The sequence below is a fragment of the Triturus cristatus genome, chromosome 9 (genome assembly GCF_964204655.1).
Source record: "Triturus cristatus chromosome 9, aTriCri1.1, whole genome shotgun sequence".
NCBI classification, from domain to species: Eukaryota; Metazoa; Chordata; class Amphibia; order Caudata; family Salamandridae; genus Triturus; species Triturus cristatus.
This window is the reverse complement of record NC_140592.1, coordinates 996238-1023738: the sequence shown is the minus strand read 5'-3', so window position 1 is coordinate 1023738 and position 27501 is coordinate 996238. Positions and strand designations below refer to the sequence as shown.

The 27501-nt window shown below is 48.0% G+C and overlaps 1 protein-coding gene across 1 annotated transcript in view; it reads right to left on the bottom strand.

Moving 5' to 3' along the window:
* LOC146797211 (uncharacterized) overlaps positions 1–27501 on the bottom strand; it is a 173494-nt gene that overhangs the window by 84245 nt on the left and 61748 nt on the right. The window contains exons 3-4 of the mRNA XM_085624169.1: positions 14457–14567; positions 9532–9603 (exon numbers count right to left, since the gene is read on the bottom strand). Of these exons, the coding sequence (XP_085480295.1) occupies positions 9532–9603; positions 14457–14567 (183 nt within the window). The remainder of the gene's footprint in view (positions 1–9531; positions 9604–14456; positions 14568–27501) is intronic.

Sequence of the window (27501 nt, the reverse complement as noted above, 5' to 3'; positions counted from 1 at the left end):
GCAGCGGTCTGAAAAAGTGTTTTGATAACAGCCTGTCCTACAGCTGCCTGCTGTTTTGACTGCACATCTACGCAATAGTGTTTTGTAAATGTGTGTGTAGTGGACCATGTGGCTGCTCTGCATATATCATGCAGGGGAATATTTCCTAGGAAGGCCATGGAAGCCCCCAACTTACGTGTTGAGTGGGCTCGTGGTGGAATAGTTAATGTGCGTTTTGCCTTTTGATAACAGATTTGAATACACTTAACTATCCATCTGGCTATCCCTGCTTTGGAGATGGCGTTACCTTTGTGGGGCAAAGGCAACGAACAGTTGCTTTGTCTTCCTGAAGGGTTTAGTCCTGTCGATGTAGTACATGAGGGCCCTCCGTACATCTAGTGTATGTAGTGCCCTTTCTGCAACAGTTTGTGGGTTTTGGAAGAAAACGGGCAGTTCAATTGTCTGATTCATGTGGAACTGCGATATTACTTTGGGCATGAATTTGGGGTTGGTACGTAGTACGACCCTGTTGGCGTGAACCTGTATAAATGGCTCTTGAACGGTTAGTGCCTGGAGTTCACTAACTCTTCTTAGGGAAGTGATCGCTACAAGGAAGGCCACTTTCCAGGTAAGGAATTGAATCTCGCATGAGTGTAGAGGTTCAAAGGGTGGACCCATCAGGCGTGTGAGGACCAAGTTGAGGTTCCACATTGGAGCCGGTGGGTGGCTTGGTGGAATGACTCGTTTGAGTCCCTCCAAGAATGCTTTGATGGCAGGCACTCTGAATAGAGAGAGGTGCTGCCTGGTTTGCAGATAGGCTGATATTGCGGTAAAATGGACACGTATAGAGGTGTACGCCAGATTGCATCGGTATAGGTGTAAGAGGTAACAGATGATGTTTTGGATGGATGCGTCCAGCGGGTTGATGTCATTATTACCGCAATAAATGACGAACCTTTTCCATTTGGCTGCATAGCAAGCTCTGGTAGTGGGTCTCCTGGCCTCCTTGATGATGTCCATACAGTCAGGTGGCAGGTTGAGATAGCCAAACTCTAGGACTTCAGGAGCCAGATCGCCAGGTTCAGCTGTTGCGGATCTGGGTGCTGAACCTCTCCATGGTTCTGCGTCAAATGCGCGGGTTTGATCCGCAGCCTTTGATGCGGCACCACGGAAAGTTCGAGGAAGGTGGTGTACCACGGCTGGCGTGCCCACGTGGGAGCAACTAGGACGAGTGTCAGGGAGTGTTGTCGGAGTTTGCGAGCCACCAGCGGTATCAACGGCGCTGGGGGAAAAGCGTACGCAAATCTGCCGGACCAGTTCATCCATATCGCATTGCCCTGCGACTGCGGATGTGGGAATCTGGCGGCGAAGCTTTGGCATTTTGCGTTTTCGCTTGTCGCGAATAGGTCTATCTCTGGATGACCCCACTGCTGGAAGTACGGTTGGAGTACTGATGGGTGTAACTCCCACTCGTGCATCTGGTGGCTGTGTCTGCTGAGCAGATCCGCCATCTGGTTGTCCTTGCCAGGGAGGTGTTCCGCCATGAGGAACATGTTCCTTTGAATGGCCCACTTCCACATGCTCTGAGCCAGATGAGACAACTGTGGAGAGTGTGTTCCTCCCTGTTTCTGTATGTAGTACATTGCGGTCATGTTGTCCGTCCGGATCAACACGACCTTGTTGCATAGATGTACTTTGAATGCCTTCATGGCTAGGAAGATTGCCATCAGTTCCAGAAGGTTGATGTGCATCTTCTTTTGTTGTGTTGTCCATAGTCCCTGCACTGTGTAGTGGAGTACATGAGCTCCCCATCCCTGGAGAGACGCGTCCGCTGTCAGTACTATCTGTGGGATAGGCTCTTGGAATGGTCGGCCCTTGCAAAGGTTTTGTGGATTCCACCAATGCAGAGAGTTGTATGCCCGACCGCTCACCAACACTAGGTCTTTCAACTGTCCTTGAGCCTGATTCCACTGACGTGCTAGGCACTCCTGAAGTGGGCGCATATGTAATCTCGCGTGCGGGACTATGAAGATGCAGGAGGCCATCATGCCTATCAACTGCATAAACACTCGCGCTGGAAGTGAGTGATTGGGTTTGAACTTGGAGATCAGCAGTTGGATGCTGTTGATCCTCACTAAATTTGGCTGAGCTGTGGCCGCCAGAGTGTCTATAGTCGCACCTAGGTACTGTTGTACGTGTGCGGGCTGTAGATGGGACTTTGGGTAATTTAGTGAGAATCCCAGACTGTGAAGAAGGTGAATGGTGCGGGACATGTGGCTTGCACATTGCTGGGCTGACTTCGCTTGAACGAGCCAGTCGTCTAGGTAGGGGTAGACGTGTATATGCTGCCTCCGTAGATGTGCTGCCACCGTAGCTAGGCACTTCGTGAAAACCCTGGGCGCTGTTGTCACGCCGAAGGGAAGGACTTTGAACTGATAGTGCTGCCCCTGAACAGTAAACCTGAGGTATTTTTTGTGTGAGGGGTGGATGGGTATGTGAAAGTACGCATCCTTGAGGTCCAGTGTGGCTAGGAAGTCTCCCTGCTTGAGAAGCGGAAGGACTTGCTGTAGAGTGAGCATGTGAAAGTGCTCTGAAAGAATGTACTGGTTCAGGGGTCTCAGGTCTAATATAGGTCTGAGCGACCCGTCCTTTTTCGGAATTAAGAAGTAGAGGGAGTACACTCCCGTACCCTGCTCGTGGATGGGTACGACCTCTATAGCGCCTTTTAGAAGCATACTTTGCACCTCTTGCTGTAAGAGCGTTAAGTGCTCTGAGGACATAGGACGGCTTCTTGGTGGTATTGTGGGTGGAGTGGAGGTTAACTCCAGACAGTAACCGTATTTTACAATATCTTTGACCCACCTGTCCGTGGTGATGGAGTTCCACGTGGACAGGAACCTTTGTAGCCTTCCCCCGACAGGTGTTTTGTGGTCGGGAGGAAGGGAGAGGGCGTCACTGCTTGTTCTTGGGGGAGGACCTGGTGTTGCCGTAGCCACGTCCTCTGCCCTTTGTACTGGAGCCACGATATCCACCTCGGGTGTTTTTATCGTAGGTGGTCTGTGTATTGCCTTTGTTATACGTTTGTTGTGACCCCTGTCCTCTACCTGCTCCCTTGTTTCCGGGGCGACGAAAGGAGCCGCTCCGAAAGGACTGAGTTTGTAGGGCGCCCATGGACTTTGCAGTGTCCGTGTCCTTTTTTATCTTTTCGAGGGTGGTGTCAACCTCTGGCCCGAATAAATAGTCGGGGTTGACGGGCTGGTTGAGTATATTGTTTTGTACCTCAGGCTTGAATCCTGAGATCCGTAGCCAGGCATGTCGTCGCAGCATGACGCTTGTGTTTATGGCCCTGGCAGCCGTGTCTGCAGCATCTAGTGCACATTTGATGGAAGCATTTGTGAGTAGCTGTCCCTCTCTGATAAGGATTTCTGCACCTTCTTTGTAGGGGTCAGGGAGGTGTTGAAGTAGTTGCTCCAGTGTGTCCTAGTGCGCTCTATCGTAAAGAGCGAGGAGCGCTTGAGTGTTGGCTATGCGCCATATGTTGGCAGCTTGGGCGGCAACTCGCTTGCCGGAGGTCTCTAGCACCTTGGACTCTTTGTCCGGGGGAGGAGCGTCACCTGTCGTTTGCGAGTGTGCCCTCTTGCGAGCATTCGCTACGACGATGGAGTCGAGTGGTAATTGGCCTCTGATGTAAGTAGGATCCCCAGGTGCTGATCTGTATTTCTTATCAATCCTGGGGTTTATCACTCGTGCCCTGGTGGGTTCCTTGAAAATGTCCTTGGCTGGTTTGAGGACCCCCTTCAACATTGGCAGAGTCTTTACATGTCTTTCTGAGGATGCAAAGGTGTCCATTAGAAAGTCATCTTCGATGGTATCAGAGTGAAGCTGTACCCCATGGTTATTTGCAGCACGTTCAATAAGAGCGTTGAACGCCGCAGTATCCTCCGTGGGAGATGTTTTTGCCCCATAGAGTTGTGGGTCCTGTGCATCGAGAGGTGCACTGGGGTCTGCAGGGTCGCCCCAAGTTTGATCAGGGTCCTGCTGGTCATCAGGGTCTGTGTCTACATGGTAGGGGACTTGGTCATCCATGTAGTCCTCCAATGCATCCGTGTCGGAGCGTGTGGGGGAGAACCGGTGTGGATCCTGGTAGGATGAATGGAAAGGTTCATAAAGGAGAGGTTCTGATTCCACAGGCAACTTCCTTTTTAGTGGGATCCTGAAAGGGTCCAATGGCGGCTCCGAAGTTATCCTTCGGTCGTGGAGAATCATCCTGCCAGTGTCGGCGTCGATGACACGTGCCGGAGACGTCTCAGCAGGTGTGACCGTAGTCTGGGTGACCCGTGTCCTGAGTTGGAACATTTTTGGGATTGTTGACGGAGGCAAGCCGAAGGTAATGTTGGCTGGCACCGAAGAGGCTGCTGGAGCTCCGATCGAACCGGAACCCGACGGGTCCTGGAGGGCATCCGTGGTTTTGCTGCCTTGCGTCGCACCAGGTCGTACTTGGGGCGCCTTTGAGGCTTTGGCACCGGCCAGGTTCGTAGAGGCGGCCGTGGATTTTTTCGGCGCCGGCGGTTCATCGAGTCGAGGTGCGGAGATCACCGTCGACGTCTTCGATACGTGAGGCTTAGGTGTCGTCGAGGGAGCGATGCGAGACGCAGCAGGCGGTACGGCCCTCGGTGTCGTTGGTGCCGGTAGCCGAGCAGGTTTGTCGGTGCCGATGGCCTTTTTCCGTTTGTCGACTCCGACGTCGCCCGCTTCAAGTTCGGCACCGAAGTCTCTCTTGGTGCGGTCGGTGCCGACGCGTTGCGCTGGCGTCGAAGGCGTGGAAGGCCTCGATCCGACCAGCGCCACTTTCAGTTTCGGTTTCGTAGGAACCGGAGCAGCTTTCGGTTTCGGTTTTGCGGTAGGGAAACCAGCTGGTTTATGCAGTAATGGCTGCCGCTGAACGTCCGAGGCCGGGCCCGAAGAACTGCGGGATGGGTCTCGGGTAAGGCCCGAAGGCGATCCCTCGACCGGAGCCATAGGCTGTGGCACTGGTGTTTCTTTGGTTTGAACAGGTAGGCCTTGTTCATCATTGGAGCTACTCTCTTCGGCCCCTAAGGCCTCCTCGTCGTCTCCTACCTCGGTGTCGTCTTCACCTCTGTGGAAGAGTGACTCGTCTACCTCGTCCGATCCGGGTTCGTGTTCGGAAACGGGACTGGAGGGCAAGACTTCTAATTCTTCGACGTCTTCGGCCTCGTCGAAGATGTCTGTTGGGGCCGGTGCCGCGTGCTGCGCCTCGAGTCTCGCCGCTCGTCGATTCCGTAGAGTCTTCTTGGAACGGAACCGGGCACAGGCCATGCATGTCGATTCGTCGTGGTCCGGCGAAAGGCATTTGTTGCACACCGGATGGACGTCGATGTGTGGGTACTTCGCATTGCATACCGGACACCTTTTGAATGGCGTCCTCGATTCCATCGTCGAAGTAGTCGATGGACAGGTAAATGCGAAAAAAGTCGGTGCTGAAAGTTAGTAAACTAACAAGATTGTATCGAAACCCGATCGATAAACAGTACCGACGCGAACTAAAGGCCTTTTGGCCTCGACAAAATATTTTCCTAACTTGAGCTAAGATAGCACATCCGAACCCAATGGCGGAAAAAAACAATCTGAGGATGGAGAGGATGCCCATGCGCACTGTAGTCCAGGGGAGGAGTCACCTATCCAAGGATGCTTCGAAGACTCTTCCAGGACAACAACGTGCAAACATCCGGACCCAACACTAGGCGGCGATCTATGCACAGATATGAATTCAGCAGCCCACATGCCTCGAACATATAATTTTTGGCTGTATATATTGCTATATTATTTACCGTGGGACTCCCACTCCGACGACGGGGAATATATTCAAGCATGTGAATCTATGAAAGACACCCCAATACTGGAGAAAAAAAAGCTCCACATCTCCACATATGATGCTTGGGGCCTGCTCCTTGAACAGCAAGGGTGCCCTAGTTTCTAATTTTATGTCAAAACTGGAGGCTCTTATAATGCTGTCTTAACTTGCATTAACTTTAATAGCAGCAGTCAATATCTATATAAAACTACAAATCCCATGAAGTTTAGCAACACGTTGGCCAATGGGAAGAAAACACGTCATGAACAAACCACCAATCATATATCATCAGCACATATAGTGTCTAACTTGACTGCAAACAGCCATTTTTTTTCTTGCTGCTCGCAATCAAGATAAGTACACTTTATTACATTTGTGTTTTATTTTAGTGCGGTGCTTGTTTCTTATTATTGCCTTTTTCTTTATATCTCATCCCTGAGGTCCGTGCGCTCGCACTGCTCTGTGCCTCACTGCGCAGGCTGCGCAATGACTTTTCTCTTCACTGGCATCTGTAACGCTATTTTATTAAATGTTTCCAGCTCAGTCCTGCCAAGTATCACGCATCAGGCGTGACACTAGCGCATTTCAGTGTGGTACTCCGCATTACCACACTGAAATGTATTGTCATGCATATGCAGGTAAACTGTTAAGTGTGGCAGCGAGCTGTCCGTGGCGTATTCGCTGTTCCTACAGCCAGTGTGGGGCTCCCAGCAGAGTTAAGGCAGGCTGCTGTCCATGGCGTACTCGCTGTTCCTGCAGCCAGTGTGGGGCTCCCAGCAGAGCTAAGGCAGGCTGCTGGCTTGCGCTCACTCTCTCCAACTAACGTCATCGAGGTGGTGTGTCCAATCACTGTCTTGCACTGGAGCCTCCCCCTTCTCCCCCCTCCCCTGGGACTCACAGGAGTCAAGACAGCCCCTGCCTGGACAATTATCAGCAGGCGGGCCGGGCGGCAAACCCGTGACTGCTCGCGCTTCTGTTGTCCTGTCAAGCTGTGCTCTCCAGACGTGTCCCTTCAGTCGGACAGCTGCCCGTACTTCTTCTCCTGCCTCCTTCTCACGAAGCGTCTTCAGGGGGCACGGCTTATTATTCCGTCTTCTCCATCAGATTTTTTCTTCATTAGTCGCCTGTAGTGATTTTCTTCAGGTCAGTGCTCTCCCAGTTTTCTATTCTGTGGGGTTAACTATTTAATTGCTGGTTTCCTGGAGCTGTGCACTTTGCTAACATGGAAATAGAAAGCCCCCCTTTAACTTATGACAATAATGACAATGGGTAAGTTTTCACGAGTGATTTGAATAACTTTATTCATTTCTCAGTGGAACACGCCATTGCGGAATTCATGAATAAAATGTTTAAGAACATTGCGAAATCAATGATTGATATGATGTCCAAAACTTTTTGGGCTACTTATGCGGGGGGAAGGCAGAAAACTTAAAATTTCTTCTTCTTTACTTTCCAAACAAACACATCTTTTTTCTCCTAATGATAATGTTGCACCACCGAACAGTGAGATTCCCTCACACCAAGACCAAAACAAATTCCAAAATGCTTCCCAAATTTGTTTTGTTTCTAATATTTTGGACACTGACAATAATATGGGGGATTTTGAGGATTTTAATGATACCCCTGGTGGTTACGATACTTTTTCCTCTCCTTCCCCTTCCAAAAAATCCAAAAGAGACTCTTTTGCATCCAAAACTGTTCTAGATGCTGAGGGTTCTCCTATGTTTGACTCTTCTCTGATTCAGCATCCAAATTCAAAGGAATGGTTTCCTGCTGCCCATGTGAGAGACGACATTTCCTCATGTCTTCACCTCCCTTTAAATTAAAATCTGAATGTCCTCGCTTATCCCTTCCCTCCAACATTACCTCTACTCCATCCATTGATCCCTCTTTGCTCACATTTGTTTCTAAATTTGGAAAGGACCCTCACAGAGGGATTGACAAAGCATTGTCTACCTGCCAAGCCAAATTACTGGATGTTTTGGCTCACATATTCGATATGGCAGAAGCCGCAAGACTGGAAAATGTAGATATTGATACTCTAGATGTCTCCATGTGGCTTCAAAGAGCTTTCTGCTTACCTGGAAATGCCAACTCGGCAATCACTCAGGAAAGAAGGAAAGGTCTCCTCCCTAAATTGGACTTAAAATTGGCTAATTTAGCTACTCTTGATCCAGACATTAAAGTTGATGGTCTTCTATTTTGAGATTTCTTCATCAAGGATCTTAGCCTATATGTCACAACGTTTTCTTCCATTGACAAGGCACAAAAATCACTAAAAAAGGTATTCTCCCAACTTGTTTTAGCAAGGGCCGGTAGAGGCAGGTGCCGCTTTACCAGCCGTTCCCACCGCAACCAGGGATCCAGAGGCTCCTACAACACAAACCACAGTTCTACCCTCAAAAGGGCTAGAGGATTCCAAGGTCATGGACAGAAGAATTTCAGAAACAGTCAACAAGGTGAGTTTTCAGGTCGGTCATCCTCCTGTGGGGGCCATCTTCAGTTCTTTTTTTGCAAAATGGCAAACTCAAATGGAAGACCCTTGAGTTCTAAACACTGTTTAAGGTTATCTTATAGAGTCAACAAGGTGAGTTTTCAGATCGGTCATCTTCCTGTGGGGGGCCATCTTCAGTTCCTTTTTTGCAAACTCAAACAGAACACCCTTGAGTTCTAAACACTGTTTAAGGTTATCTTATAGAGTTTTAAACGCAACCTTTCCAAACTTCTTTCCCTCTTCCAAAGTTTTCAGTGGACATGAGTAGGGGCAAGGCGTGATACATGGGTGAGCTGCCACACCCATTTTCTATTTATGGGGATATTTTTTCCCTGGTATCTAGTGGCCTTTCTGTCCCCTGGAGGAAGACTTTGGATAAACACCCTGAATCCTCCCCCGGGACTAATGCAATTTGGGGTGCGAGCAAGGCATGCAGCCTGGGTGAGTCTACTCGCCCGCTTCATTTTGGGGAATATTTCACCCCCGGTATATTTCTCCCCTGGTGTCTAGTGGCCTTTCAGACCCCAGAGAAAGATTTTATGGTAAACACTCTAAATCCACCTCGGGGGAGATGTGGGACGGGGGGGGTCGAAAGACTGATGCACCTATTCTGGGGTGGGAACAAGGAATGATACAGGGCAAAAACAGAGTGGGGTGGCTCACAAAGGCATCACACTTTCCTCCCAACCCAGAATAGGTGCAGCAGTCTTTTTGCCCCCTACCGTGGCTGAGGGTATTTACCAAAGATCTTCCTCCGGGGGACGGAAAGGCATCACGCTATGCTCCCACCTCAGAATAGGTGCATCAGTCTTGCTAAAACTAAACTTTCATTTCTGTGATGTAAACTAATGGGAGATTATTGCATTCAGTCATACATGAAAGAGGTTGGTTGTTTCATGTTCTGTCAAAGATGCCGGCAATATCTTGTCCCCTTAAAAATTCCATTAAAAACACATAGCAGCAACTCAAATTCCTTTGTCAGTTGAAGGAACACATGGCAAAAGGAATATAAAGCAAGAAGGAAACTTTCTTCCTGTAATTTACCATCACACGCTTATTAACAACACTTTCACACTTGTGACTTGTTCAAGAGAGATTACAGAATCATCACAGCCAGAAAGGTCACAGCAAGAACAGCTGTACATAGCTGAAAAGATATCTTTCCTCTCCTAGTCAGAGGACTAACCTGTGCTGTGGTCAATACTGCTCTGTCCGACTTCTTCACCAAGATGATCAATGAAGATTGGAGCTGCCTCTTCTTTCCACAGACAAAAACCAGTATTGAGATAATAAAAAAAAAATGGAGAGCATGTTATCAGCAGATAAATATACTGAAAATTAAACACAATGTCAGTGTTCACCAATACAAAAATTTAATTTTAAACCACTCATATTTTCCTAAGAAATTAGTTAAGAATTAAAAGATTTTGAAATCCAATTTTCATATTCACCACATGTGCGCCCCCCCATCCCTAGCATCCATAGGCTGAGTGAAACCCATCCCCAGGGCACTGCAAAGCCCCTCTTACCGACCCCTTCGCCCGGGGCCAGGACCAAATAATAAGGTGAGGGGGCATGCGGCCTCCACTCCTCAAGCCTTTATTGGCCCTGGCAACCCATCCCGGCGCCCAATTTAATAAAGAAAGGTAGGGGCTGTGCGGGACCCCAACCCCAATGGCCGAGTAATTAATAAAGGGAGAGATCCAAGGCCCACCTCCCTGAGCCTAATTAGGCCCCGAGGACCCCATCCACCAGGGTTGAAATGTAAATGCAAGGGGAAAGGACTGCACAGGCCCCTCCCTCAGGCTTTGTAGGACCCGGGGATCCACTCCCACAGAGCCGAATCTTTTTTAAAAAGGGGAGTGCACCCCCCCCCCCCCCCCCCCGAGCCACTTTTGACTCCGGGGACCCATTCCCCGAGGCTGGCTGTTTTTTTAAAGGGGAAGGGAGGGGCTGTGAGGCCCCCACCCCGCACCTATGTTGGCCACAGGGGTCCCCATCACCCAGGGCCAGCATCAGTTGTAGCTGGGTACCTCCCCTTTATAAATATATTGGGCCCCTGGGATGGGTCCCTGGGGCCAAATACGGCTTAGGGAATGGTACCACGCGCCCCCTCCCCTTAAATATACCTGGCCCGAGGGATCGGGTTCCCAGGGCCCTAAATGGGATGGGGAGGTGGGCCAGGGTATCCCTATCCTGTCCTTCTATCAATTTATTTTTTTAAAGTTCAGGACAGGGGATTAAGTCCCCGAGTCCATGAGAACATTTTACTCATGTTGCTGGCAGCCAATCAAGAGAGCTTGCTCTGCGGGATTCTGACCTTAATTTATCAAAAAACTATTGAACGGATTTACACCAAATCATAAAACGTACTAACTGCAGACCAAAATCGAATTTCTTGCCAAATTTGGTGTAATTCCGTTCAGCAGTTATTGCTGTAGCCCTGCCTAAAGAAGTCTATGAAAGACGCAAAAGGGAAATTTGCTTTTAGGACCCACCCTTTTTTCTCGGCCCCCACTTGATTGATTAACTCAAAGCTTTCCAGGAAGCAGCTGAAGTAGAGATTCGGCAAACGGCGCCAAAGATATTAGCAAACTCAAAAAAATGCCAGGTCTTTGGAAAGCAATCCTTACCATAACTACCCAGTGGAAACTGCCACTGGGTAATATATAATATGTATTTACTGAAAAAACCACCAAAGGTTACATGAGCTTCATAGTTAGGCTCAGATTTCACTCGTACAAAACCAGTGAAATTCAGCAGTTAGCTGAGCTAACTATAACTTATGCCCCCACAATGCACTGCTTATGACCTCGCATATTACATCACTCATGACATGGCTAGTGACATCACTGATGACATCATCCACAGAACCACTCACACACCTACTCACCCCCAGGTGGTCCCTAGGGCTATGGGGGGGCACGCGCCCCCCCCCCAACGTAATTATAACTATTTGCCGCAGGGAGGTGGCGGTCCCCGGGGCTGCAGGGGAAGAGTGGAGCCCCCGCATAAAAATTTCATTTATCCCCGGGGATGTGGCGGTCCCCGAGGGTGCGGGGAACCCCCTCTCCGGCCATGTGTGGTGTAGGGTTGGCTTCCTTTGAAGGGTTGGCCACAAGTCCTGGCCATAGGCCAGGTTGCCAACCCCCACTGTGCACGGTGTTGGCCTCAGGGCCTGGCTGCAGGCCAAACCTGGTTGACAACCCCCCACTGTGCACGGTTAAAGGCTGTGCGCAGTGTAGGGTTGGCTGCATGCCGGGATTGGAAGCAGGCCCTGCATCCAACCCCCCCTATGCACGATTGAACGCCCTGCGGAACGTGGGGTTGGATGCATGCAAGGGGTTGGATTAACCTATGGTAATTAAATATTACTTTACGTTAAAAAAAAACTAGAAATTCACTAAAAAGACAAAGGTTAAAGTAACGTTATAGTTAGGTGAAATGTTCAGTTTTAAACTCTAAAAACCACTGAAATCCACCAGTTATAGTTAGTTATCTCAAGTAACTATAACTTGTGCCCTAAGGTAATTATAAGTCGCGCCCTCACCATGCATGAAAATTACCCTACATCACACTTCACTCAAGACATCTTTGACTTCATTGATAATTTCACTGTGCATAGCGGGGGCGCGAGTTATTTTCACCTTAGGGCACAGGTGAATTTCAGTGCTTTTTAGTTTAACACCCGACTATAGCAATAAGCATCAGAAAGGTGACCAGCCAGCCTTTGCAAAGGGCCTTCCACTGCCTGGCAATGCGTGTTGTTGCATTTTTAGTAACTTGTGAACCATTTGGGCCAGAAACAGAACTTGTTTTTTGTTAAAATCTGCAGATTATGCAGCAGATGATGGATTATGAGGCAAATGCAGCAGGTTTATAATTATGTGAAAAAGTCAGCAGCCACGTAATCGCATAATTCCAGTGTCCTTGACCATAACCCACACCCCCATCAGGAACTGCTCATGACATCATATGGCATCACTCATGACATGTTGAATGACATCATTTATGGCCTCTCAAATGAGATCATTGATGGCATCAGTAATGACAGCATCTAGAGTCCTTGTGCCATGTAGAGCGGAATTAGCCGAAGAAACCATGACCTGTCGCAAGCCTACACTGGGAAGGGTCTTCGGCTGTGCACAATAGGCGATAGCTGCAGGCACTGGTTTTGGCCAGGCCTAATGACCAACTATCCACTAGATAGCACTTTACACTCTGGACAATGGGGGACAAAACTACAGCAAGGCCCTGAGACCAACGCTCCACAAGTCGTCACACCCTACTGCACATGGTCTTTGGTCAAGTGCAGCAGTGGCTTGGTCACAACCTAGCCTCTGGCCAAAGCCAATCCCACAAGGTGACCAATCCCACTCCTCACAGCCTTCAGCCTTGTGCAGCAGAGGTTAGCCTTAGGGTCTGGCCTATGGCAAGGCCAGGCATCCAGACTTTTCAGGCCGCCAATGTCCACTAAAATGTTTTGGCAAATTCAAGAGCAGTAATCTTAAGCAGACCTAGACTTTGAGGCATTAAGCAAGTGGTGTAGCTTGGTTAGAAAACCTATACAGTGTCCAGAGAGCTTTTAATAATCTGCTGAGAAATGCATTACTGAACTGCACACTCGATGATATAATATATGGCATTAAAATGTAGGTCTTGGACTCCAAATAATCTCCAACCCAACTAAGGTTTCACCACATCAAAAAGAGCCGGTTTCTTAGTACGACCGCCTTATCTACTAGTCTCAGAGCATAGCAGTTGCTAGGAAAAGATAAAGCTTTTTTTCAATTTAGAGTCCTGTCTAACTAAGCCGGGAAAGAGGTTCCATTACCATCATCTCAATCTCAACAAGAGGAAGAACTGATCTTCACAAGGGAGGCTCTAGAGACAGGAAAGAACTCTAAAGACTGCATAGTTTGGGCGTTTTTACACATGCCTCTTGAGAGAAGAAACATGAATGCCAGAAGGGTTGTGAGCAAACTGTCAAACAAAATTCAATAGACAAAGAGGTTTATATACTTTTGGGAGATCAATCATATTTAGGCACCTCAAGGTGAAGGATAAGCAGTAGGTTGAGAAATTCCTTCATGACCAATTCCAAAAGAGGAAACAGTGTACAAGAAAACCAGAAAATGTCCTTGCAGTGGTGCTGTAGCAAACTGGAAACCAAAACCCCCCAACCAAGCATTTGTTACCTGCTTGCAGAGCACAACTAGTGTGTTCTACGGCTAACAAAAACCTAGGATTGGGAATCAGAAGATGAAAAAGCACTTCAAAACATATCATCAATTTAAAAAGTGGTGGTTTGCCATCAAAGTTTCAACAAAGTTCCAGTAAGACACACAAAACACAAAAAGAGCTTCTCTAGTTAGGTCTAGGCCCTGTGGGGCTGTCATTGGTGGGTTGGGCGTATGGATGGGCAGTAGGTCAAATACTGCAGCCAACTCGAGATGTGCACAGCTGAAGCCCATGTACAGCACAGTTGGGAGCCCACATTGGGTCGGGTACAGCGACTGGCGAAAGGCCAGGCATGTCACACTGCTCACGGCCCAAAGACATGTGTGCAGTGGGGGTGGCCACCCATGGTAGACTGGTTCTCCACCATGCCCTGTGGCCATTTGCTGCTGCTAATGGACCCTGCGCAGTTAGTGCTGGCTGTGTATGACAGGTTGGGTCAGGGCCTGGCAAACCCACTCTGCACACGGCTGGTTTGCTGTCATTGCAGGTTCAACGCAGGGCTAGGCCCTGTGACCAGGCCATGCAGACTATGCAGACAACCTTAGCTGCCCATGACATCGGGCCTTTTGGCAGGAGGCCTTGGCCGAAAATGGCTGGTTGGTGCATTTGGGTGCTCATGTAGGTTGGTTCTTGGACGCATTTGGTCATAAAGAAAATCCCTAAAACGCATTGAAAAATCAAAATTGAAGGGAAGATATTGTTAACTTTGGTTAAAATACTTTAACATACATTCATAAATCCTTTAATATCTACTTAGAAAGGACACAGTTAAAGTACAGTTATGTTTATGAATTATAACCATAAAATGACAGAAATTGGACAGTTTTGCCCTACCTCACACTAGGGCCTGCTAATACCATTCTCACTGACCTGGGGGAGCGTTAACGCCATGGCTTCTCTCAGACACCATGTTGTTTGTAGTAAATAATTCTTCCTTTTCTTTTGCTCTTAATGAAATGACAGTGGTAGCAATCAGAGGACCTGGTAATAAAAGAACATTCATGATAATGAATCCATAGCTGGTGAATAACAGTAATCAATAAGCTGATATTTTACCATGTGACACGTGTTGCGTGACAGAACTGACCTTCATCCTAGCACAGTTCATTAAGTACCAGAAAGACGCGGAGTTCCAATCAAGGGATACTTTAAGATATAAATGCTGAAATAGACACCAACATATAGCTGTGGAATGAAAGTGCTAAATCAATTCCTGCAAAATGTGCAAAAACCATGCAGGAAAAACACATAGGGGCACAGGGATAAACCTCAACAACGACAGATCAAAATAAATGAGTGCACAGATGGACCTGGAAAGCCCATTTCAAAGACAAATTCAATTGAGGCCAAGGAGCACTGCATGATTCCATATTAGATTCCCAGTTTATATCAGAGAAAGTACAAGCCATCGGATCCTGGAACGGCATGCACGAGCCGGCTCTCAGATTCCAGAGGCAGTTTTGCATGTGGTTTCATATGAAACTCTCTATCGCTTAACATAGTAGATATGGCTGGTAGCAGGAAGCCCTTTTCCTGGTCACACTCCACCAGCACCACATAACTCTCCTGCTCCTACCTAAGGCTGCTGATGAACAGCACATAACTACAATCATTGATGCTGGGAGGCAGGACTGGAAGGCTAAAGCGCCTTTTATGGTTCATCTGTAACTCATAGTCCGTAGGCTCTTCCTCATCATCAATGAATGAATGAATGAATGAATAAATACATACTTATATGGCGCATGGCTACCCGAGGGCATCCCAGCGCTTCATGCATGGGTACAGAGGAGGAAGGAGTAGGATAAATATCCCCTAGTCTCCAGGCTCTTTCTCATCATGAGTATGAGGGTACCTAAGATGTAGGAGTGGAAAAGTAACCTTAATGGTGACTCCATAACTCCTAGTCAGTAGGCACTCACCAATTATTACACCATCTACTAACCCCTCAAACACCAGCCAAAGATGCACACCGACTGTCTCCTTTTTGCAGTTTCGCTACTGACAGCGTTAGCTGCCTGTGGCCAACAGTACAGTAACCAGTACTTTAACATATACTTTCTGTATGCTTTGGGTCTGCTCCTTGCTCATGATTTTGATGGCTTCCTTCTCTATCTAACTTCCCTGCTCCTGGTTCAAAGGTTTTGTGACTTGAAGGTATTTAATACATGACAATAACTCATGCCCAACAAGGAGGAATAATAATGACCGACCTGAACGAGGGAAAGTAAGTACCATTTTCTGGTGATATTGTCACAAACTCTAAAAGGGCTACAATATTCACCAAATCATCTACATGAATTCAACTTGGAGAATGGATTAATTGCCAACCTGTCAAAAACCCAAATCATGACATTTGGAAAGAAAACGAAGTCCATATTGCTTGTCTTAAGAGATGCTGCCATCAAGATTGTGAATCAATACGAGTACCTTGGAGTTACATTTGACAGTAAGCTATCGTGGACTAACCGCCTATTCACAAGAAAGCTTGAGTCAACTGTGATCACAAAATCTATTTTAAGATTTTCCAACCTGTTCGGAAGCAGAGCAATCAAATTTTCATTGAAAGCACTAAACATGAAACTGATCCCGTACTTACTTGATGCATCACCTGCGTTAAATAACATGCTCACAGCCAGTCTCGATAAAACTTATATGCAGTGTGTACATAATCTTGTTCAACTTGTCACAGCTACTCCACGCTGCGTTATCAGGCTAGAACTGAATCTAAAAACTCTAGCATCACTTCACTACAGAAGCAGTTTGAATTATTCTTGTGACTGGGCAAGGGCTGATCCATCAACCTTAAGAGGTAGTCCCTGATTATAGCAGATATTTTGTCGTAGATCTTAACCTATATATGTCCAGTACTTTTTAACTATTATTTTATTTGACATTCATGCAGATTGTGATCTACTGTTTTTATTGTCATCTTTGGATGAATACAATAACTTTCTTACTTACTTAGTACACTGGTAGAATGGAGAGTAAGAAGGATATTTTGTAATACAAACACACTCCAAGCTCACTCACTACCGAAAACCTTCTCCCGCTGTTGATCATAAGATTCCAACTATCATTCCACAGGAGTGCTGTCAGAACCCCTTTCAGAGGGCCACGGGGCAAGCAGGGGTGACTGGGCCCACCGCGGCGGTTGAGGCCTTTCACTCCTGATGTCCCAGGACTGACCTATTATAGATACCGCTCAACAGGCCAAGAACACCTTCTGCACTTGACTCTCAGTGGCAGCTGTAGTCGAGGAGTCAAGGCTCCCTCAGGGAGGAAGGACAGGGATTTAGATACAGATCAGTGAACAGGACTTATAACTCAAAGTGCAAACAGTAAGAACACTAATTCAATGTCCAGTCAAATACTTGCTTTTATAGGAAAAAGCAGTATTTCACTTCTAACTCTGCACATGCAAAGAAATGCGACATTCATATGCGACAACACAATCCCCCTTGAGGTCAGGGGTCTAGTAGTTGTCAGGCAAATTCTTGTCCTACCCGCCTTCGTTCAATGTGTTCAGGGTTATTCCTCATTCACTGGTGGCTGCATCCAGGTGATGCGCACACTATTAGGCCATACTTCAGTGTTCCTTTGGACTCTTCAGGATTTTAGTCAAGTGTCTATAGAGCTGCAGCACCTTCAGTAATGATTTCCCTGAGGCTAACAGACCCTAGCCCAAGTCTTACCAGCTCCTGCAGCACAGAAGTGTTTAGTGTTACAACAGGTGCCTTCAGCGCGGGCACTCGCATGATTAGATTCTGCATGGGGAACACGGGCTTCTCGTGGTTCACGCAACAGCGTCAGAAGGGTGCAGGCTCCCTCTCCAGAGTGGTTTGGTTGCTCACACCAGGGGATCGGAGCAGCTCCCAGCTCACAGTTGCACGGTAAGTCAAGTTCTCCCCAGTGGAGGAAATTTAATGCTTAGGCTCCCAACTGGAGTCCCGCAAGGGTGCGCCATCTGCCACTGTGTTCTACTGGTCTTTGGGGGTCAGTCAGTGAAGATCATGCTGTGTGGTAAGACCAGCTGGTCGCAGCCTCACTCTGTTTCAAGGCGACGGCCTGAATAAATTCTACCATAAGACTATACTGTACCCTGGCCCTACTCCCCGAGTACAACTCCGTTAAGAATTGTATTATAGGTGGGTCCACGCCAAGCTATGCCATAATAGACCACAACCTATCTTGCATAACACAATCAAATGCACTAGATAAATCAACAGAAGCTAAATAAATATGGCCCTCCTTAATGATAATATGCTTTCCAACTAAAAAGTTAAGGTTTAATCCCTGTTCAATTGTCCCTAAGCCACTATGGAAATCTTATTGAAGATCTGAGAGAATGTCTTTATTTCCAGCCCACTCTTCTAATCTGTCCAATATGATTCGACCAATCATTTCACCAGAGAATCGAGTAATGAAATGAGTCGATAACAAGCTGGATTAGACAAATCACCCTTCTTATATTTGGGAACGATTAGTGACTCTGACAAAGTATTAGAAAAAACAGCACTGCAACACATCTCCGACACCATAGTCAACAAAGGACCCCAAAGGGATAAGTTTGCCTGAAAAAGGTTAACTGCCGCTTATCTCATAGATAATCGGCAATTGCCAGGAAACATAAAACATCTGTCAACAGAGCGGTTAACCCAGCTATTGAGGGATACAGGGCATTGGCTTTGGGTAGAGCACTCTATGGGGCAGAGATCGGAGGTTCAGGGGAATCGACAAGATTGAAAATCCTAGAAAATAAATGTATATGAGCTCTTTTAAATGTCCCGGTTAGTACGCCTTCCATTCCTCTACGATGGGATCTGAACCTCAAGGGAATCAACCATATTGTACACCTTAAAACTCTGATCAATTGGACCAGAATATGGACAGCCTAGGAGCTGGCTCTCTATAAACAGGCTCTGCAGGAATTAATTATTCTGGATAAATCCTGCATTACACCGTGGTTGAGAGCTGTGAAGTCTTTATGCACCCAGTTAAGTATGGGGGGATTGTGGGAGAAACCAAACACAATGGATAAAAACTCACCTAGGAAAATGAAGGCAATATACTGGGAACATGTCCTGCAAACGACATGGCGAGACACGAGTTCCAAAGTACTAGTTGACAAAGTCCTAAGCCATAAATGCACCCCGCATTTCAAATTTTATCTTGACAGAATTACTCCTCCACAGGATAAGTCATTGTACATTCGCTTTCGATTTGGCACATTGTCACTTAGGCCCTTTACCTGAAAGTGGAAACATGAGGACACAGGCTCAGAGAGTAGTTCTTTTTACCCTAATACAGCAGAAACACATTTTATGTTGATATGTTCTAGGTACAAAATCCTAAAGTCAAGATGGATTCTTCAGGTATGCCGTAACCTACGGGTCAAACATTGTGCATTGGCCTTACGCATATTAAAAAGTGACATAGCTGAACCAACTGCATTTGCCCTCTCGAAGTACTTAAAATGGGCATGGTTACTACGAGCTGCTGTAGTCAAGATCGGATATTGACATCTTACCTAACTCTTATTCACCTTTTCGCTGTTACAACTAAGGATGCTCAGAAAAAGAACCTTTTCCGTTCAGCCAGATTGAATCATTTGCCAAATAGGCAGAATGGAGATATGAAACCTCAGACTGGAGAGGGGCGAGAGTTCCTTGGTATGCCCGTCCTTAGTTAATGAGGATATCAAATAGTTTCTTACCTGTCGGTGTAGTTTTGCAGCTTGAAGATCTTTCTGGATTCACTATGCTGTGCATTATTCCGCGATCTTGTGGTTGGGTCCGGATTCGTAGTCTTTTCTTTGTTTTTGTTTTTTTTTTTGTAGCCCAGGTGGGCGTCGACGACCACCATTTGGTGCACCTCCCGTGACGTCGTCGTGCTTCCTGCGGAAGTCCCACCTTTGGGGCGCCATCTTCGGGTTCTTTTTTCCCTTTTTTTTTTTTTTAACCCTAGGCGATTGATTGATTCTTCTTGTCCATTTTTCTGTAATTTTTCATTCCTTCTGATGTTTTCCATTTCACCCCCTCTTCCTCCAGCCTCATCTTCCTGGCGGAGGTGGGTGGGTTCGCTAGTGAATCCAGAAAGATCTTCAAGCTGCAAAACTACACCGACAGGTAAGAAACTATTCGTTTTGCAGCGTGAATCTTTCTGGATTCACTATGCTGTGCATAGACTTTGTAGCGGTTTTCCTAATTTTGTGGCGGCTGGGTGGTAGATGAGCGTTGGTCGTTGAAAATGTGTTGAAGCACCTTCTGTCCAACCTGTGCTACCTTGTTCATCTGAATGTCCACGCAGTAGTGTTTCGTGAACGTGTGCACAGATGCCCAAGTTGCCGCGAGGCATATGTCCTGGATGGGCGTGTTCGCCAGGAAGGCCACGGTGGCCCCTTTCTTCCTTGTGGAGTGAGCCTGAGGCCCCTCTGCTAGCTCCTGTCCAGCCTGTTTGTGGCAGAATTGAATAGTGAGGGCAATCCACCTAGCGATGGTGCCCTTAGTCACTGGCCTACCCATGAAGCTAGTAGCAAAGGACACAAACAGCTGCTTCGACTTCCTGAGTTCCTTGGTTCTCTCAATGTAGTGCATCACCGCTCTTCTTGCGTCGAGGGTGTGCAGGGCCTTTTCTGCGTTTGAAGTCGGGTTTTGGAAGAAACTTGGTATCTGAATACTCTGATTCATGTGGAACGCCGACACCACCTTGGGCATGAAGTGTGGGACTGTTCTCAGGACTATTCTGTCCTTGTGAATCTGAATGTAGGGTTCCTGTAGTGTTAGTGCTTGAAGCTCGCTCACCCTGCGTAGTGAGGTTATGGCCACCAGAAAGGCCGTTTTCATCGTCAACATCTGCAGTGTGGCCTTGTGAATGGGTTCAAACGGTGCCTTCATGAGCTCCGTCAGAACCACGTTCAGATTCCATGCCGGCGGCGGCAACCTTTTCGGAGGGGCCATCCTTTTGGCTCCTTCCATGAATCTCTTCACCACCTGCGTGGTGAAGAAACTTCCACCCTTTTCACCTCTGGTGTAGGCCACGATTGCCGCTAGGTGTACCCTTAGGGAGCTCGAGCAGAGGTTACTCTTTAGAAGGTGTGTGAGGTACCTCAGTACTGTTGAGTCTCTTGTCATTCTCTTTTGCAGGCCCTTTTTCCTGCACCACACAGTGAATCTCTTCCATTTTGCGCTGTAGCATTTTCATGTAGTTGGTTTCCTTGCCTCCCGTAGCACTCGCATAGTGCTCGGAGGCAATCTTAGGTGTGCGAACTCTAGGTCTTCAGGAGCCATGCCGCCAGGTTGAGGGTCTCTGGCTCTGGGTGCAGGACCTCTCCGTTTTGCATTGAGAGCAGGTCCTTCCTCCACCATAGTCAACAAAGGACCCCAAAGGGATAAGTTTGCCTGAAAAAGGTTAACTGCCGCTTATCTCATAGATAATCGGCAATTGCCAGGAAACATAAAACATCTGTCAACAGAGCGGTTAACCCAGCTATTGAGGGATACAGGGCATTGGCTTTGGGTAGAGCACTCTATGGGGCAGAGATCGGAGGTTCAGGGGAATCGACAAGATTGAAAATCCTAGAAAATAAATGTATATGAGCTCTTTTAAATGTCCCGGTTAGTACGCCTTCAATTCCTCTACGATGGGATCTGAACCTCAAGGGAATCAACCATATTGTACACCTTAAAACTCTGATCAATTGGACCAGAATATGGACCGCCTAGGAGCTGGCTCTCTATAAACAGGCTCTGCAGGAATTAATTATTCTGGATAAATCCTGCATTACACCGTGGTTGAGAGCTGTGAAGTCTTTATGCACCCAGTTAAGTATGGGGGGATTGTGGGAGAAACCAAACACAATGGATAAAAACTCACCTAGGAAAATGAAGGCAATATACTGGGAACATGTCCTGCAAACGACATGGCGAGACACGAGTTCCAAAGTACTAGTTGACAAAGTCCTAAGCCATAAATGCACCCCGCATTTCAAATTTTATCTTGACAGAATTACTCCTCCACAGGATAAGTCATTGTACATTCGCTTTCGATTTGGCACATTGTCACTTAGGCCCTTTACCTGAAAGTGGAAACATGAGGACACAGGCTCAGAGAGTAGTTCTTTTTACCCTAATACAGCAGAAACACATTTTATGTTGATATGTTCTAGGTACAAAATCCTAAAGTCAAGATGGATTCTTCAGGTATGCCGTAACCTACGGGTCAAACATTGTGCATTGGCCTTACGCATATTAAAAAGTGACATAGCTGAACCAACTGCATTTGCCCTCTCGAAGTACTTAAAATGGGCATGGTTACTACGAGCTGCTGTAGTCAAGATCGGATATTGACATCTTACCTAACTCTTATTCACCTTTTCGCTGTTACAACTAAGGATGCTCAGAAAAAGAACCTTTTCCGTTCAGCCAGATTGAATCATTTGCTAAATAGGCAGAATGGAGATATGAAACCTCAGACTGGAGAGGGGCGAGAGTTCCTTGGTATGCCCGTCCTTAGTTAATGAGGATATCAAATAGTTTCTTACCTGTCGGTGTAGTTTTGCAGCTTGAAGATCTTTCTGGATTCACTATGCTGTGCATTATTCCGCGATCTTGTGGTTGGGTCCGGATTCGTAGTCTTTTCTTTGTTTTTTTTTTTTTTTGTAGCCCAGGTGGGCGTCGACGACCACCATTTGGTGCACCTCCCGTGACGTCGTCGTGCTTCCTGCGGAAGTCCCACCTTTGGGGCGCCATCTTCGGGTTCTTTTTTCCCTTTTTTTTTTTTTTTAACCCTAGGCGATTGATTGATTCTTCTTGTCCATTTTTCTGTAATTTTTCATTCCTTCTGATGTTTTCCATTTCACCCCCTCTTCCTCCAGCCTCATCTTCCTGGCGGAGGTGGGTGGGTTCGCTAGTGAATCCAGAAAGATCTTCAAGCTGCAAAACTACACCGACAGGTAAGAAACTATTCGTTTTGCAGCGTGAATCTTTCTGGATTCACTATGCTGTGCATAGACTTTGTAGCGGTTTTCCTAATTTTGTGGCGGCTGGGTGGTAGATGAGCGTTGGTCGTTGAAAATGTGTTGAAGCACCTTCTGTCCAACCTGTGCTACCTTGTTCATCTGAATGTCCACGCAGTAGTGTTTCGTGAACGTGTGCACAGATGCCCAAGTTGCCGCGAGGCATATGTCCTGGATGGGCGTGTTCGCCAGGAAGGCCACGGTGGCCCCTTTCTTCCTTGTGGAGTGAGCCTGAGGCCCCTCTGCTAGCTCCTGTCCAGCCTGTTTGTGGCAGGATTGAATAGTGAGGGCAATCCACCTAGCGATGGTGCCCTTAGTCACTGGCCTACCCATGAAGCTAGTAGCAAAGGACACAAACAGCTGCTTCGACTTCCTGAGTTCCTTGGTTCTCTCCATGTAGTGCATCACCGCTCTTCTTGCGTCGAGGGTGTGCAGGGCCTTTTCTGCGTTTGAAGTCGGGTTTTGGAAGAAACTTGGTATCTGAATACTCTGATTCATGTGGAACGCCGACACCACCTTGGGCATGAAGTGTGGGTCTGTTCTCAGGACTATTCTGTCCTTGTGAATCTGAATGTAGGGTTCCTGTAGTGTTAGTGCTTGAAGCTCGCTCACCCTGCGTAGTGAGGTTATGGCCACCAGAAAGGCCGTTTTCATCGTCAACATCTGCAGTGTGGCCTTGTGAATGGGTTCAAACGGTGCCTTCATGAGCTCCGTCAGAACCACGTTCAGATTCCATGCCGGCGGCGGCAACCTTTTCGGAGGGGCCATCCTTTTGGCTCCTTCCATGAATCTCTTCACCACCTGCGTGGTGAAGAAACTTCCACCCTTTTCACCTCTGGTGTAGGCCACGATTGCCGCTAGGTGTACCCTTAGGGAGCTCGAGCAGAGGTTACTCTTTAGAAGGTGTGTGAGGTACCTCAGTACTGTTGAGTCTCTTGTCATTCTCTTTTGCAGGCCCTTTTTCCTGCACCACACAGTGAATCTCTTCCATTTTGCGCTGTAGCATTTTCATGTAGTTGGTTTCCTTGCCTCCCGTAGCACTCGCATAGTGCTCGGAGGCAATCTTAGGTGTGCGAACTCTAGGTCTTCAGGAGCCATGCCGCCAGGTTGAGGGTCTCTGGCTCTGGGTGCAGGACCTCTCCGTTTTGCATTGAGAGCAGGTCCTTCCTCCTCTCGAACCTGTATGGATTGCCTTGTGCCATTTCTTGAATTTGTGAGAACCATGTCTGCCTCGCCCACTGCGGAGCCACTAGGATCAGAGTCATGTTGCTGGTTCTGCACTTGTCGAGCACTCTGTGCAACAGGGGTATCGGTGGAAAGGCGTAGGCAAATGTCCTCGACCAGCTTATCCATAGGGCATTTCCCTGGGATCGTTGATCTGGTTGCCTGGACGCGAAGCTTTGGCCTTTTGCATTGTGGCGTGTTGCAAATAGGTCTATTGTGGGAGTTCCCCATCTCCGGAAGAGTTTCTCCGTTTCCTGGCCATTGAGCTCCCACTCGTGCGATGCCGAGGTCTGCCTGCTTAGCCAGTCTGCCTCCACATTGTCCTTCCCCGGTAGGTGAATTGCCAGTAGATCTATCCTGAGAGGTATGGCCCATCTCCAAATCTCCTGAGCTAGAGAGGAGAGAGGGAACGACTGTGTCCCCCCTTGTTTGTTGATGTAGAACATTGCCGTGGGACCGGAGCCAAGTAGGTGTGCACGCGGGGCAGGACTTTTGATGAAGGTTTGACTATAGAGCTACCCCTAGATGCTTTACGGTCCCCTGAGACACAGAAACCATTCAAGAATTGGATGGAGTATAACTTATGATTGGTAAATTATCAATCATCATCACAAGGAGCAGCTACTCTGCCCTTGCATCGCGTACAGGATAGGGAATTCCCTTATTTCCTGTCTCCTAGGGAGGCCAAACCTAGCCCTGATGAAAGTCCAGGACCCATAAGGCCATTATAGGACTGAAACATGTTGGCACTAGGGTCATAGGACCATAAGATTCCTAATAAGACCCAATATTTGTTTTTTAGTTACCCAAACAGACCCAAGAATAAAGGGATACCGGGGATCTGTTTGAGGTATTTTAACTTATTCAGCCCCCCAGGTCAACAACTTCTTTCAAGAGCTCCCAACACTGTGGTTGAGCCCACCCCGACTTTTAGGCGTTGGGGTGACCCGATGATGAAGCATGACACCACTAGGGTGTGTGAGGGTAAATAAACAAAAAGGAAGATTTTTCCTTGCTCACCTGTTGGTGAAGACGTAAGAATTTACTCTATTTAGATCCTTCACATCTCTCCCCACTGAAGTGTACCCATATCAACTGCGGTTGATTCGTTAGAGTAATTTAAGTGACTAAGTGACTATATCATAGGAGGAGTTACTCTAACTTGATATCCTCTCTACCCTTCCAGGTAATGAAAAAAAGCTTTTTTCTATTTTACCTTTAAAGTGAACATGTTGTCTGTTTGAACCAACACCCTCTGGTTGTACAGGTGCCTCTGGAATGCCTTCAGGGCTAGCAGGATTGTTTTCAACTCGAGGTAGTTGATATGGCGAACCGCATCTGCTGGAGCCCACAGACCCCTCACTCTGAGGTTGTCCATGTGCGCTCCCCATCCCTTTTGCGATGCGTCCGTGGTAATGGTCACTGTTGGGATTGGTGGTGTCGGGCTTCTCCCTGCTGTCATGTTGTCTCTGTTCCACCAAGTTATCTCCTCCTGCACTGCGTGCGTAACAACCACTAGATCCTCTCAACTTCCGTTTGCTTGTGACCATTGCTGTTGTAGCCATTCCTGGAATGGTCTCATGTGCAGGCGTACATTCGGCACCAGCTGGATACACGACGCCATCATCCCCATCATCTTGCTCACAGCCCTCACTGTCAGAGCTCGCCCCTTCTGGTAGAGCCGCGTCTCCTTCAGTAGTGCATCTGTCCTCCTGTCGCTGGGCACTACTGTACTGTTGAGGGAGTTGATTTTCGCCCCCAGGAAAATCTTCACCTGTTCCGGTTCCAGCGATGACTTGCCCCAGTGGATTGAGAACCCCAGATTCGTGAGGGTGTCTGTTACGCGTTTTGCGTGCCTCTCGCACTTCTCGCGTGAGTTTGCCTTGACCAGCAAGTCGTCTAAGTAGGGGTAGACATGGATTCCCTGTCTTCGTAGGTGGGCCGCGACCGCCGACAGGCATTTTGTAAAGACCCTTGGTGCCGATTTTAATCCGAAGGCCAGGGTTGTGAACTGGTAGTGTTCCTGTTCGATGTTGAATCTTAGAAGGCCCTTGTATCTTCTGTTTATTGGGATGTGAAGGTAGGCATCTTTGAGGTCCACGGTGACTATGAAGTCCCCGTCTCTTATTTGGGGCAGTACCTCCTGCAGCGAAGTCATTTTGAACTTCTGCGTTCTGATGAACTTGTTTAGGTAACGCAGGTCCAGGATGGGTCTGAGGTTTCCGTTTACTTTCGGGACCACGAAGTAGTTTGAGTAGACCCCTTTGTTGCGTTCTCTGAACGGCACTGCCTCTATGGCTCTCTTTTCTAGAAGTTTCCGTGTTTCTTCTCTGAGTAGTGCCAGTTCTTGGGCCGATCTCTGTCTTCCCTTTGGTTTCCTGTTTGGAGGTCTTTTCTCCAAATCTACGCAGTATCCGTACTGCATGATGTTCCGTATCCACTTGTCTGTGGTTATACGCCGCCACTCCTGAAGGTAGAACCTCAGTCTTCCGCCTACTGGTGTTGTATGCTCGTAGGCTTTTGAATATTCTCTTCCCCCTGATGTTACTTTTTTGCGCCTCACCCTTGGGGGCATGACGAGGGTAGGCGTCCTCTTGCGTGCTGAGTCACTTTGATGAGGGCTGTTCGCCCCCTCTCCTCCTTTGGCCACGTCCGTTCCCTCTCCCGCGAAAGGACTGGCCCCGGGGTTGGTACTGCCAGTTTTGCTTCTGCTGACCTTGTCCGTGACTTTCACCCTGCTGACCCTGCTGGAACGTCTGGTGTGACGGCCCCTGCTGGCTTCCTCCCCTACCGTAGGGTCTCCTCGAGGGATTGCCTCGCCTCATTCCCCTCAGCTGTAGGGCCCCCATGGACCTCGCAGTTTCGTTTTCTTTTTTCAGCTGGGTGAGCTTCTCGTCCACTGTTGCTCCGAACAGTGTCTCTCCGTTGAAGGGGGTGCCAAGGATGTTGTTCTGCACCTCCGGTTTGAATCCCGAGATTCTTAGCCATGCATGCCTTCTCTCGGTGACCCCTATGGCCATGAGTCTTGCTGAAGTCTCTGCCCCGTCCAACGCAGTCTTTATACAGGAGTTGGCGATGTTCTTGCCTTCGTCTATCAGGTGTGAGGCTCTCTGGCGGTATTCTTCGGGGAGGTGCTTTACTAGCTCCCCCATCTCGTCCCAGTGCTGGTACTGGTGTCTATTGAGGAGTGCATTGGAATTCGCCATGCGCCAGTGCATTGCGGCGTTCCTCTCGACCTTTCTTCCTGTGAGGTCTATCCTCCTGCTCTCCTTATCAGGTGGTGGGCCCGAAGTTGCTGGTACGTTGGCCCTTCTCCTGGCCGTGGAAGCTATGATGGAGTCGGCGGTTACGCTACCCTTGATGTAAGGGGGGTCCAGGGAAGAGTGCTTATATTTCTTCTCTGTCCTGGGCGTGATCGACCGGCAGGTCGCTGGTTCCTTGAAGGCTTCTCTCCCCTGATTCATCACACTTTGTAGCATGGGGAGGAACTGGCTCCTTGTCTGGACGGGGAGCAGGGTCTCGAGGAGGAAATCGGCTTTCGGCTTCTCCTCGTCGAGTTTGACGCCGAAGGCTGTTGCTGCGCTCCTGACCACCATATTGTACACCCCGATGTCGTCGGGTGGCGAAGGCCTCGAAGGGTACGTGTCCACGGGCTCCTCCGGGTTTTCGGTGTCGAGA